The sequence below is a fragment of the Rhinolophus sinicus genome, linkage group LG09 (genome assembly GCF_036562045.2).
Source record: "Rhinolophus sinicus isolate RSC01 linkage group LG09, ASM3656204v1, whole genome shotgun sequence".
Taxonomy (NCBI): domain Eukaryota; kingdom Metazoa; phylum Chordata; class Mammalia; order Chiroptera; family Rhinolophidae; genus Rhinolophus; species Rhinolophus sinicus.
Window position 1 is genome coordinate 109,847,689 of NC_133758.1, and position 14,137 is coordinate 109,861,825.

At 43.2% G+C, this 14,137-nt stretch overlaps 1 protein-coding gene across 6 annotated transcripts in view; it reads right to left on the minus strand.

The window, feature by feature from the left end:
- Window positions 1–14,137, minus strand: part of ELMO1 (engulfment and cell motility 1) — a 476,666-nt gene that overhangs the window by 366,260 nt on the left and 96,269 nt on the right. For all 6 annotated transcript variants that reach the window (XM_074341005.1, XM_019726329.2, XM_019726327.2 and 3 more), the window contains exon 3: window positions 537–577. In XM_074341005.1, coding sequence (XP_074197106.1) covers window positions 537–577 — 41 coding nt within the window. The remainder of the gene's footprint in view (window positions 1–536; window positions 578–14,137) is intronic.

Genomic DNA, 14,137 nt, shown 5'->3' on the forward strand with positions numbered 1-14,137 from the left:
TCTTAAATAAATTCCAGGGAATACTCTAGTCACAGTTCTGCTTTAAAAAAAAAAAAAAAAAAATGCAACTTCCATATGTGCTTTCCCTTGGGTTGTGGGAGCCGCCAAAGGGAAGTGAGAAAACCGTCTCATTGTGACATTCTATGTGGCAGTGCAGCTACCCATGGACTTGTCTTTTAAATTACTTTCTCTCTATGGGGACCTGTGGTCCCCTCAGTTTACAGCAGATGAAGTGTCTGTTTAACCTCAGGCACTTTAGACTGCTCCCTGCTGAGAAGGGTGAATGAACACAACTTTTCAAAATAAATAAAACCCACCCCAGTCCCCACACACCCCTTTCACACGTTCTCCTCTTTGAGGAACAGTAACATTTTGGTGGAGAGAGAGAGGCGCGCACATTTCACAGAGTAATTCTTGGTGTCTTTGGGCGGGTCAAATAGAGACTTATGAATTATATTTTACAATCCCACACGAATATTTATTTGCCTCTCACTCGTGGACTGGGGCATCTCAGATATATCCTGAGTAACACTTACCCGTCACAGACTTCCTTTATTATTGCAGACAGTGGCTTTTTCTGCAAAATAGCAAAAAAAAGAAAATACTTTCTGTTAGTTTCATTTCATCATTTTAAACTTAAAAAAGAAGCCTAGTAAAAAGCTGTTTAAGCAAGGAGAATTTCCGTTTGCTATTCTTAGTTGTTGTCAATGAGTCTGTTGTTATTCTCAAGGTAATAATCTACGAGCCATCACCACAAATATATTAATAATGACCGATTGCCCTGATGGCACTTTTTTCTACGCTTAATATTATTAGTTGAACAAAATAAACATCAATATAACTTCCCTGCATTACAATCAGGATAAAAACACAGCTTTGTTCAAAGATCTGAGGCAATGAAAGCCTGCAGGGTCAAACGATAACCAGAAATCCTCAGGAGTACAGGAATCAAGCAACCAGCAGTTGGGTTTTATGCAAACAAGCTCAGATTCATGATATTTTTATGAGAACATGTGGCAAATCGAATATGAGGTATTGCAAAATTGTTCCTACAAAGTACATAGAATTCTTCCCCCAACTTTGGCCCCAACAAATGCCCATCACGCAGCAGCTTGAGCTGGGCACACTTGAGTAATAGGACAGTGACACCATGTACCCCGTTGTCAACTGGCGGCTGACCACAGCTGTGCTCTCCACCTAACAGTCACAGCTGTGTCCGCCTGCCCCCAAATAGAAGGAATGCAGTGAAGAGACACACACACAGCTCGCCGGGAGATGTCGAAACACTTTCTGTTTTGGATGCAAACAGACTCTGTCTGTCTCCTGGGGTGGAGAGTAGTGTGTCAACCGAAACAACAAATCACAGACAAGAAACAAATGGGGAAGAGAAACCAAAAAAATACAGCACATGGTCCTGGATTTTCAGATACAATCATTAAAAAAAAGTCTACATATAAACATGGTCTACTTCTTACCCCTCTAACGGGCAATGTGGCATGGGGAAAGGACTTCTAAATCAAGCAGGACCGGTTCAAATCCTAGCTCTGCCAGCTTGCCTGCAGAGTGACCTACAATTTCCTTCATTTGCTGAACCTCAACTAGTTTATCTGTAAAATGGGCATAGGACCTACCCACTTCTCAGAGCTGTTACAAGAATGACATTAAATTAAATGAGAATTAACACAAAAAGCAAACGACTCAAAAAAAGGGAAGAGCTCTAGCTTCCTTGCCTTCTCATGTCACTAGCAGAGCTCCATTTCCTCCTTGCATCTTTGCCCTTGGACAGGATGCTACCATATCTGCCGTCTTGGTGAATTCTGAACACAGTACATCGCCCTTTCTAAGGAACTCAGGACCTTGCTAAAAGCCCCTACTCAGTCCTCAGTGCCTGAGGGACAGTGATACCTCCCACTGCAGATCTAGCTTCTGTGACGAAGTGTTCAAACAAATGCCAACAACTCTGAGTGCAGTGGGAGAAGAGGGACCTGGAATTGTGGAGGAAAGATGGGGGGATATTCTTGGCATCTTGAGTGGGTCTCCTTCAGAATAAGATTAGAAATGGGGATAGGGTCCTACAGTGAACTTAATGTCACACAACTCCTAGGCCTTTGCAAACATGTGTCCATTGTTTATAGCTTTCGCTGTAAGTTAAGGGGAAGCCAAATGACAAAAGAACTTTAGGAAGAAAGCTTTCCTCAGACAAGGATTTGGCACTTCCAGCTGCCAGAGACCTCTCTAGGCATCAGTATTTCATAAAGACCTATCAGTCTCCTAGCCCCCTAATCTTACTTCTTGCACCCTCAAAATGGAAACATAAATAACAGGGCTGGTTTTCAGGCCTAAGTGACACTGAAACAACAGACCAGGCCAAGAAAGTATTGCTATTGAGGTAAGAGACGGCATTTAAAATAACAGCTCTCAGAATTAGACTTTCCTTGTTGGGGTTTCTTAGAGGGACCTCTTGGATTTTAATTCTGATTCCATAGATTTAGAATCAATTTGAGAAGATATAAATCTATGGACTTCTAGAACTATTATATCTAGAACACTCTGAAGCTGGATATATGAAAGCGGTAAAGACCATGGAAGAACAACACTTAGAGACTTAACAGAGAACGATTAAACTCCAAACCACAGAGGACAACGGATCCCAGTTAACTGCACAAAAAGCAGCCATGATGCCGCCTCATCAACTGAAATGACATGTAAAATGATCTCATGGCCCACTTCCTGCACCTGTTCCCATTCTTCTACCTGTTCCAATGCAAACTAGCCCCTGCCACCCAAACTTAATGACCTTTCACGGTTCTCACCTCTCTTAATCTATCCACCTTATTTGACACTCTTACTGCTTCCTTTTGTTTGAAACCCTCTTGCCAGAGCTGTGCTAGTTCCTTCATTCTCCTACAGTTCTAAAACGAAGAATCCTTCCGTAAAATCTAAGAGATCCTTCACTGTGTCTCTTCTACCACTAGCTTCCGAACTCCAAATTTCTGTTCTTGCGTCTTCGGCTTTTAATCGGTCAATTCTCCATTCACTTCAACTGCCCTAGGTCTATCGTTCTGCTATCAAACACTCTCTTGAAAATGTTTGACAATTTGTCAAATATAGCATTGTAAGTCTCCTTCAGGAATCTTATTTAAATATACGGCAGAATTCATCACGCTCCCCATCTCCTCCCCGTCAACCTGACCCGACAATAGCATGCCGCCCAAAGCTCTCCCACCCCAGCCATGAGTCCTTTGTCCTATTATGACACCACTGCTGCCCAGAAGCATCATTCCCTTTGTTTCTTCAATCTCCAGGCTAATTTGTTACAAGGTGGTGTAGCGTTTTCCTCGGTGACATTCACATCATCATTTCTCACCACCTAACTAACTCTTCTAAAATCCTGACACCCCTCATTCCGACTCCTGCCATCAGACGACTCTTCCCCCAGTCCCATCACCTCTAATTCTGCTTCCCCAGCTGCAGTGCCTTCCCTGAGTGCGAGCCCATCATGACTAATTACTTGCCAGGAATTTCCAATCCAATGCTCCACTGGCATATCGAACTCAGATTCCAGCCTTCCAAACTTGCCTCAGTTTTTCCACATATGTTTCTAGAGAACTTGCCTTCTTCTTGCCTTCCCCTATCCTGTGATGTATACGTTTATATGACACAGTCTCATCACTACTTCCTCCATAGCCTCTCTCTCCTTCATCCTGTCTGGACCTTACTACCACCTTTGTTAGTTCTCAGAATCCCATCGCCGGATCCTTGCAAATAAGTCTTTGCATCTCTAAGTTTCTTCTCTCCAATCCTCACATTAACAATAATTATACAAAATTAGACTTTCCCCACAAATGTTGTTCACATCACTCTTTTGCTCTAATATCCTCCATGGATTCCCCAAGGACCATCACCTATAATATACACCAGTAGCTTCTCATCCAAGGCCTTCCACAATCTGGTCTCAACCAATCCAACTTTCTACTGATGCTGTCGTAGTTGTTCCCCAAACTTCTAAATTAGTTGGAGATTCCCCTCCCCCCCGCCCAAAGGAAAAACAAATCCCACCTCTGTACTTCCACTTTATTTGTTGTAACATCCCTCTTCTTTTTTCTGTTCCATTTCAGACAATGAACTCTACCTACCATTAATATCCATGTCAAAGCCACCTCCTTTAAGCAGATGTCCCAGATCTCCCCAAAGAGACACATACCACTCCTTCTCTGTACTTAGCACATTAAATAAAGCACTTTTGAGGACGTTGTATATCTCTCGAATCTTCCCGTCCCTGAGAACAAGGCATCTTAATTCATCTTTGCAACCTTTTCCACCCCTCAGTACTAGTTACCATAGTACATAGGTACTAATAGGATCGAAGAGGAGATCAATAAGTCTCTGTTAAATGGAAAATCCACACATTCACTAACTTTCCTTTAAAAAACACAATCAAAAGGCTAGGCTATAAAGCGAAGTAAGTTGAAGGATGGCCTGGATTAATCAGCACACATCCCACTTCCTACCACATAAGCCACTGCTGGGTGGTTCTAAGCAGCTGCTGACTATAAACTGTTAGCCATGTGAACGCTGTCACTACTGCCTGCACAGAACACTCTGGAAGGAGTTATGTGATTCACGGCCTGGAAGAGCACTGAACGAGACAGCTGATGAAGAGCGTAATTCAACAGGTGATAAAACAGACACCAATCAAGTGACTGTCACCATCCGTTAGCCAGGCCTCACAGGTGATTGGCACGACTTTCATAAACAGGGACCAAATAAGATACCCCATGCAGAGCATGCTATTCTGATATCACTGCCTATAGAAAGCCTTCTGATAGGAGCTCCTTGCCTGACGTAAATGCCAAGCCAGACGCTGGCTCTGCCTATGTTTTGGTTACCATTCTCTCAGGTTGTATAAGATGGTTCTGTCTACCTGCCCAGTTCTCTAAGATGTGGGAGTAGGGTGATGAGGGTGACACCTTGATGGCTTTCGGTAGATCCAGTGAATGATTTGCCTTTCGCCTCACAGACAGAAAAGGGCCAGGAGAAAAGAAAATTTGGTCTAAAAGGATGAAAACTGGTTCTTCTCCCCATGACTCCATAAACCCTCCAGGAACTAAAAGTAAAATTCTACACTCTACTTGAATATATCTGGGTTTAGAATATACGAGGCAAAACTGTTTTAACGACTGAGTCTGAGAAAGTAGTCTGACCTTCAAAACAGAAAGCATACGAACGTTTCCTTCACTTTATATTCTGGGGAAATTTTAATGTTGGCAGAAATATTTTTATTTGTCAAAGTATGCATTTCCATATGAATCTGATTGGCACCGTGTCATGTGCCAACAGTTCTATTCAGGGAGTAGCTTTTTTTATTGTTTGGGGGGACTGATTCCTCCCTTTGTATTTTAACTCTTGTTCTCCAAAAGGATCCTTTATTTAACTTAATCTACTGAAGACACTAAGTTTGGCAACAAATTGCCCATACACAAAGATTTGTTTTATTTACTTTTCATAAAATCAGCTAGATTCCCGAGAATGGCCAAATTCTCTAGCAATTCACTTTTAATCTACATCTCTGGCAATACTGTCTTTTCTCTCTGTTGGTCCTTTGTTTTCCTTTCTGTACTCTCTCCCTTGACTTTAATGAAATGTTGGTATCGTGAATTCTTTCATCCACACCTCCCACCCTGACACTTCTTCTAAGGTCGGGTCCTGCATTTCCAATCAGGCCTTGCACAGATCCTGCCACCCCTTCAAGCTTAACGCTTCACCTTCTTTCTTATAAACCAGATCCACCTCTTGTCTCCTTTTGATCTGTTAAAAAAACAAACAAACAAAAAGACAAACACTCTTCCACGCAAAGCACATGGTTCCCTTAAGGAATGAGAGAACCCCAAGAGAAAACATCCTTGGGAGTCCCTGGTTGTTTATTTAGGAGGTGCCAGAGTCCGGCCTGCCTTAGGCTCCCTCCCTGGAGATGGCCCAGCTGTTATCCCTCATCACTGCCACGCCTCTGATGAATTCAGTTCCTAGTCAACCACCTGTTCCTGTCTGTTGGCTAAGGCACCTGGCCTGGGGACTTGACCCAGCCCATACGCTCACCTTGGAGCTCTCAAGTCTACTGCTGCCCCAATTTCTTCCTTGACACTGGCCCATGGAGGCTGGCAGCACCCCCCACCCCATATGTTATCACATTCCTGTTAGCAACTACGGAGTGTGGGCTGCGGTTCTCACCTCTGACATCCACTCCCCAGGCCCACGCATCCCCCAGAAAAGAAAGCCTGGCTTCATTGAAAGCTTGTTCCTTTCAAATGTTTTTAATGACGTAGCGGGGGAAAATGCTTATGGGATGACATTACATGAAGGGACTCCAGAAAAGCATTTAGAATGCTGAGTTTCTATCAGCTGCTTGCTTTTTCCTATCTTCCCTCAACTATGAGCTCTTGAACAACTCTAGCAAATGCCTGCCTGGGACTGAAGCCCGACTTCCCCAGGTTTTGTAACCTTAGGCCTGTGACTTCTCCTCACAGGGCTTCTGTTTTCTCTCCTGAAAATAGCAGCGGCGCCTCGCACACTGGCAGTGGAGATGAACTGCGACCACATGTGCAGAACGTCTGACACAGAACGTGGTCCCGAGTGAGGCCCAGGACACAAGTTCCCTATAAACAGGTAATACCATTCACACACTTGGCGGGTATGGTTTTCAAAAGTTGGTTCGAGAAATTAAATACATAAATGAATAAATATCCAATGCCTGTTCCTTGCTTGAGTGACTCCAAGCCCCAGCGCTGCCTTTGGCCCTTGTCCCATCCTGTTCTTTATCCCTCATGTCATTTCTGTCATTTCCATTTCTTTTGCCAACTAGATGATACTTGCTTTAGAGGCAGAGGCTGCCTCTGAGATACCTTGGTCACCTCCCAGGTGAATGGCTGCTAGCCGCCCCCACCACCACCACCACCACCACAAGGCACGCAATTAATGAATAGTTTTCAATAAAGAACACATCTTTTTCCAGACTTTTAGCTTCTTTTCCTTTCTTCTGGTCTCTTCCCGACTGCCACTGCAGCTCAGGGAGGAGCTACAGCTGGAACGCAGCAAGAGGAAGACAGAAGCAACCCACACTCACCACCATGGGTCTGCTCTTGAAAACCACCGTCTCGCAGCCGTTTAATTGCAAAACTATCCTCCACAACGACTTCAAAGTTTCTGGTCCTAGACTATTAAAAAGCCTTTCCCAGGGCTTTAAAAGGCCATGACAGCTTTATTCTGCCACTTTGAGGCCGTGCAGCACAGCACCAGGCTCTTACTCTGCTTTTATAGATGGAAATTCATTGAACATATTCCGCACAGCAGTTATGAGTAACGCTGGCCCAGAAAGAAACGAAACCTGGTTTCCACATGTCAGGACACCTCCGAGAAGGGACACGCGTGCTGACTATGATTTAGCCTACAATGTGACTTGGAGCAACTTTAATGTACGATAACCCACCTGGCTCCCCAGGTGCCTGCTGACATTGTGTCAATGACACAAGTCATTTTATAACAGCTTTATTCTTCCTCCAGTGAGCCTGTGATTACTTCCCATGCTTCTGAGCCATATACCTTTCCTATGGAGGAATCCCATGAGTTCTGAGAGGTGTGTATGCACACTCTGCTTTCCTAAGAGAGGCCTAAATTATCTGAAAGATAATGACAAAACCACTCTTTCCTGAGGCAAATTCAGCTGGTTCTTGGAAAGCAAGTATTTTGACAACAGTTCCGATGTGAGTCACCGACACAAGACTCCAGTAATTGTCAGAAATGACAAAGGGGCTCACAGCTACATCTCCAAAGTAGTAAACCCATGGATCATATTAATTTGAAAAGCTGGAAGATGACAGGCTATGCCACCTTTTTCTTGATAAATGATGATTCATTTCAAAAGTGGTTTACTAAAAATGACTTGTTTCAAGCTTCATGAAACAAATTATATATAAGATTTTAGCAACATAAAGTACAATCTCCACATCATAAAAATCACTGGACTATATAAATGAGTAAACACATAAATAATCAGCACTCTCATGTGTGTCAGTGGATTAAAGACAAGTAGACATACCTTCCTCTTCCTCTTTTAGGGATTAGCTATACATCTACTCAGAAGAAACTGTGTTGTCCTTCGATAGAAGGGAAACTGCAATTACTCATATCAATTATCTTCTGTGATTCTTGACTATTTTATATTGTCCCAATATCAATGTTGCTATGAAAACAAGGAACAAACATTTTCCCCCAAATGTCAATACCTCAGACAGCAACAACAACCAATTTCCTAATTCCTATATATCAGTCTTCATAGCATTGTTTTCCAAGAAGTACTCCCAGCTGACTGATGTGCCATTTTTCTCCACCACACCCTTGCACTCAAGTGTCCTTTTTATTTGGAAGTGAGTGATTCACACTGTGAATTAATTCAGAGCTTATGGTCTGCTTCACTTCACTCATGGGGAATAGTCTGTTTATTTATGTCAAGTTCATATGTGGAAGGGTAACCATATTTATGTGCATGGTTTAAAAATAAAAAGTGAGACCAGCTCAGTAGGATAAACAAATACTTCTCAACTCTGATAAATTAGGTATTATCAGATCAGGTGAGTAGATATGACAAAGCCAGATGAGCTCTGAAGGGAAATTAGGGTTCAGGTCCAATTGGAACACAAGATTATGATGGTTTATCCACTGCAAAGGAGCTGAGATTGGATGTAAGACAGCAATCAAAAGAATAGTGAGAGAAACTGGTGGGAACGGCATAGTAAGAAGTGAGTTTACATTTTTAATTTAGTTTTTGTCCCTTATCCTGCTCGTCTCTCTTTGTTATGTAGTTGGTTTACTTGTTTGTAATAGATGGATTAATGCCAATTCATGCTTCTTTCTTGAGTGGTAATGGGTGTGCTGAGATATCTGTCAGCAAGTAGTGGAGGGACATGGGCTTCCAAGTCTCAAATACATGTCCCAGGAACGTGACCATGGCAACCCGAGGCTGAACCACAGCCGGGGACAATAATAAAACAGGCTCTTCTGGAACGATCCCACACATGCAAACAATGGCCACAAACCTCACAGACTTCTGCAAATCCCCTACCTTTGCCATGTCCTCACCCAGACTTTTATTATCTGTTGTCACTTGGCCAGCACACCTGATAACGTTACTACTAACAATGAATAGCTACTAGTTATTGAGTGACTACCACATATCCCCTGGAAGATGACACTACTAAATGTACAAATGAGAAGGCTGTACGAAGCTCTTGAGATGTTAAGTAACTTGCTCAAAGCCTCACAGCTCAGGTGACAAGGCCAGAATTTGAACCCCAACCTGTATAATTCCAGAACGCTTACTCTTTAACTCCACCTCCGATCTGTAGTCCTGCAACCTAAACAACATGCCCAAGTGCCTGGAGCTAACACCTGAGGCAAAGAGCGCTGGAATTCTGGGTATCTTGGTTCCGTGGTACATACTGAGTTCTTGATAAATGTTATTAATATTTAATGGACAATGTTTTAGCACTACCATAAGAATAATAGACGATCTTGCATCACACATTATCCACATAAACTATGATGAAATCCTAAATTAACACTAAAACTCCTGATATCCAGTGGAATAACCCTGTCTCCTCCTGCTCACTTTCAATGCTCAAATCAACACCTCCAGCCCTAACGTCTCTGCAGTTCCCTTCTTTCTTGGGTGATTTTAGCTTGAGGGTGTATCCTTCCATGACTTCAAACTTAAATCCTACCCCAAAACTCTCCCAATTTTCAACTTTTATTCATCATCGTCTTCTAGTTTTCCAGAAAAGCAACTCACAATCAACATTACATCTTCCCTCTCCTCCCTGTTGCTGCTTGTGTTTCAGTCCTACGAAGTCAATCTCAGAGGTGACTCTCTAAACCTTCTTCTTTATTCTGCCTGTGGGGGCGGAGAAGCAATGAAAAATAAATGCTATTCTGCTCGCTTTGGGTGCTTTCTGTTGACGGTCTAGTAAAAGCAATGGCATGGCTAACTGGGTGTTCAGGCTGTACACGCAGGAGTTGACACGGTCCATATGCGTGAATATGCAGCCATAGAGACTGTGGCTAACGGGCAAGCAAGAGGCAAAAACCGTCTAAGTCCTCTAGACAACTCTTGATGACTTGGACCCATTACAGCTTTTTAAGCAGCCAAAAGGCGCAATCAGACATGCACTTTCTAATGATAGGTGATTACACTGGAGGCCAAGAGACCAGTTAGGTGGACAAAATTGCCAGCGCACCAAAACCCAACGGAAACATAAAAGGAGGTCGAGTCCAACCATACAGATACTACCTTAGCTTCCTGTGCTCATTTGTAAGGTTTGCATGAAGAATGCGAGTCCACCTAAATATTCTTCCACTAGTTTCTTTCTTTCTTTCTTTCTTCTTTTTTTTTTTTTCTATCTTGGTAGCTGTCACCACCATGTGCCCAGTTTTTCATACAAGAAATCCTGGAATCATCGATAACATTTCGTTCTCCTTTACCCCTACACATACGCAGTCATCAGTTTACTCTCGTATGTTTTCATGAGACACCCCTCACTTCTGTCTGTCTCCCCATCACGATCCTTGACCAGGCCATGATTACATCTTGCCTGGGCTACGGCAAGAGCTATCTAATTTCCCTTATCTGATTCTACCTCTCACAAAACAATTCTCAAACTGTGATCATCTAAAAGTACAAATCACACCACAGACTCTCCTGCTTAGAGAACTTCCCCTTTCCCGTGGCTCTTGAACAGACTCGTAAGTCAATATGGCTCTTCATGGCAGAGCCTCTAACTATCCAACCCGCCAAATCCAGAGTCCGTTTTCCTCCACTGTGGCATTTCTCTTCCATTCCAGAGAGGAGAGATATTAGCCAGGATCTCCTAAAATATTGCCTCTCCTCTCCTCTTTCCGTTCTTTATTAGTGGGACTACAATTAGACATAATGTAGAACTTCTCAATGTATCCTTTCAACAAGAATTCACATTCGTGTTTTTCATCCCTTTATCTTTCGGGCTGGGTTCTAGATGAAGTTTCTCATTTTCATTTTCCAATTCTTATATAAATTTTTGCTCCATTAGGCTTATATTCAGGGGATGTCTTATTTTTTCATGTATAACAATCCACCTGTATTCAAATACAGTCATGTCATCTTCTTCTGGAACATCATAGCGTACTCAATGTGTCCGTCTGGCTGAGATCTTAACTGGGGCTTATTTTGGGGGCAGGTCTTATTTTCGGGGAAACACGGTAGTATCTGGATTCAATGATCCAGCATTGAAAAACCAACACCTGTGATCTGATATTAAGCACACTACATTGCAAGGTCTAAAATTCCAAGTGCTGCTTTTATACTTTTGAGTCTCACTGGCGCCCAAAGCCTAACCATGAGCCCCTGAGCTTCCCAAATATTCGTTCCTCTCTCCTTCTCTCTCCCCCTCGCCAGCAAGAAAGTCTCTCCACTTGGCTGGTTCCTCTATCAGGCAGGTCAGCTGCACTTCTCCTGGTCCTCAGCTCAACTTCTCCAGCCTGTGGAATTATTCAGACAAATCAGTCACATCCTCCCCCAATAACCCGGAGACATCGCATCCTCTTACTACTGCAGAGTCTGGGTCCACGCCCCTGCGCACTCTCTTGCTGAGTGCAGACCCCAAGCGACCTTGCATGATATGGAACGTCCTGCCCTAGACTGTGAGCATGTATGGCGAGTGAACCGCTGTCAAGTTCATCTGAGCAGTGCTGGGTATTGTGTGTTTGGCTGTGTACTTAGCGCAGGGAGCCCTCCTTCACCAATGAATGGGGTGAAAAGGAAGTGACCAGAACACATAAAAGCAGGGGAAATGAATAATTCATGAAATTGTTATATCGTTGTGAGATTTAAATGTCTTCCATGTAAATGAAAACTTTGCTATTGCTTAACTGGCATTGTTCTGAATCATTCAAAGAGAGTAGCATAGTTTTAGCTTATATCATAAAGACGTTATTTCCAGAAGACTATAAAATGTATTTTAGCAAAGCGTGGTGACGTTTTTTTTAAATAATGACGTATCAACTAATATTTTTTATTTAACTCGGCGATAAATAGTTCTTAGACATGATGGATGAATGATGATCCACTCTAGAGTTGTTTTGTCTGGGTGTTTGTTTTAATTTTTCTGTTGTAGTTTTACTTCTTCTTTTAAACAATTTACTTATTATGTGCATATTTTTTCATTTCTAAGATTTCTAATTGGTTCTCTCTCATATCCATCCATTCTCAAGTTATATCCACCTACTTTGTGTTCATAATCTCCCGTTTGTGCAGATGTCATTCTCTTTCTTTTAAAGTTTCCGTTTGAGGATCTCTAACACACTTATTTTTAGGTCCTCTCTTGTTCTCTATGTGCCTCCACACTTACCACGGAGAATAAGGTCAGCCAGAGCAGCAGTAGATGTGACAGAGTGGGACCAGATGCGGGCAAGTCTTCTGAGGTAACTGATTAGAGAAAAGAGCTGAGGGAGAGAGGAGAGTCTGGGAAGATACACAGTTTCAGATTCAGCCAACTGGGTGTCTCCTCACATCTGTTACCAAGACAAGGAGAACATGCAGAGAAGCCAAACTACCCAGGTTCAGGGGAGGAAGGGACAATGAGGAGCATGTTGAATATGCTGAGTTCGAGGTGCCTGGGACGTCTAGATGCACAAGGCAAATAGTCAGATAGGTCGCTGTTTATATGGGTCAGGAGGTCAAGAAAGAAGTAATAGCCGGAAATTACAAGCATCTTATGGTCATGTGGCTGATGAAGCCAAACTCATCAACACACACTTGTCCCACAGGATTGATCCATCGACAATCATTTTGAAATTTGACACAGCTTCTCTCAACGTCATTTGGTTGTCTTTTGACTATGGATGGCTTTGATGCGAGGACAAAAATAGACCTTCATGAGTCACTTCATAAAATGTAACAATATATGCAGAATGCATGGAGAGAAGGGAAGTTCCTCTCACCAGAGCAGCTCCCTGTCATAATTCTGTTCAATTGTCTGTTACATTAGACAGAAAAAGGACAAACATCACTTATTTCCTTTGTTCAACTTTCATTCTGAGTTCACCGTGTACCAGGCCTTGTGCTAGGCGCTGGGGACACACATGGGCCACACAGAAGACCACACAGTGAGTAAGTGGATCCATATAGGACGCTACAGTGCATCTAACAAGGACCTTCATCTAGTCTGAGGAGTCAGAAAAGACACTCGAAGGAGCTACATTCCATCTGGGACGGAGAGTGAACAGGAATTAGACAGGCAGACAAATGAGGGGGTAATTTCCAGGTAAGAGAAAAACTACATTTGTAAAGGCTCTGAGAAGTGTGCGCTCACCGAAAGGCAAAGAGTCCCTTATAATGAGAACCCAGATAGAGGGACTTGGGGGAAGCCACAGTGACTCTAAGCCAGGCTGGTGATATAGGCAAGGGCTGGGGACAGCAGGGCCCTAGTCACCACAGCCAGGAAGGATGGATTGTATTGTGAGTGCAGTGGGGGAGCTGCTAAAGAGGGCATTGGAGGGGGAGTGAGAGTGGTGGCAAGGAGGCCGGCTGAGATGCTCCTGGAGTTACCTAGTGCAGGTAAGCTAGAGCAGTGGCAGTGAGGATGGAGAAAAGGCAGACAGCATCAAGGGCCATTTAGGAGGTAGACGCTACAGGACTTGCTATTTGAGGGGCTGTGGGAGATGGGAAGGGGCTTTGTCAGGTACAATTGTGGTACCATGGACTTAGAGGCCCCACAGACACTTGGGATGGAAATCTAGAAAAAAGAAAACAGGAAAGCACATATGTTATTTCCCTGAGGCTGTTCTCATTTCCTCAGAGCTCTGGGCACACTGTACAGGTCTACACGGCCCAAGAGATAAAGCTGCTATTCTCTAGAACAAGCTGCCTTTTTCTGCAGATCCAGAGTCCTCGGCATGCTAAAATCTAGGCATGTTTATACACCACTACAAATCGCCAGTTGATCTACCAAGAAAATGAAGTACAAAGTGTGACATACACTAAAGATTCCTGAAATATGAACCAAATCGTGAACCAGTATGAACCATCTCAGTCACCGAATCTCAAGAAAAGGCA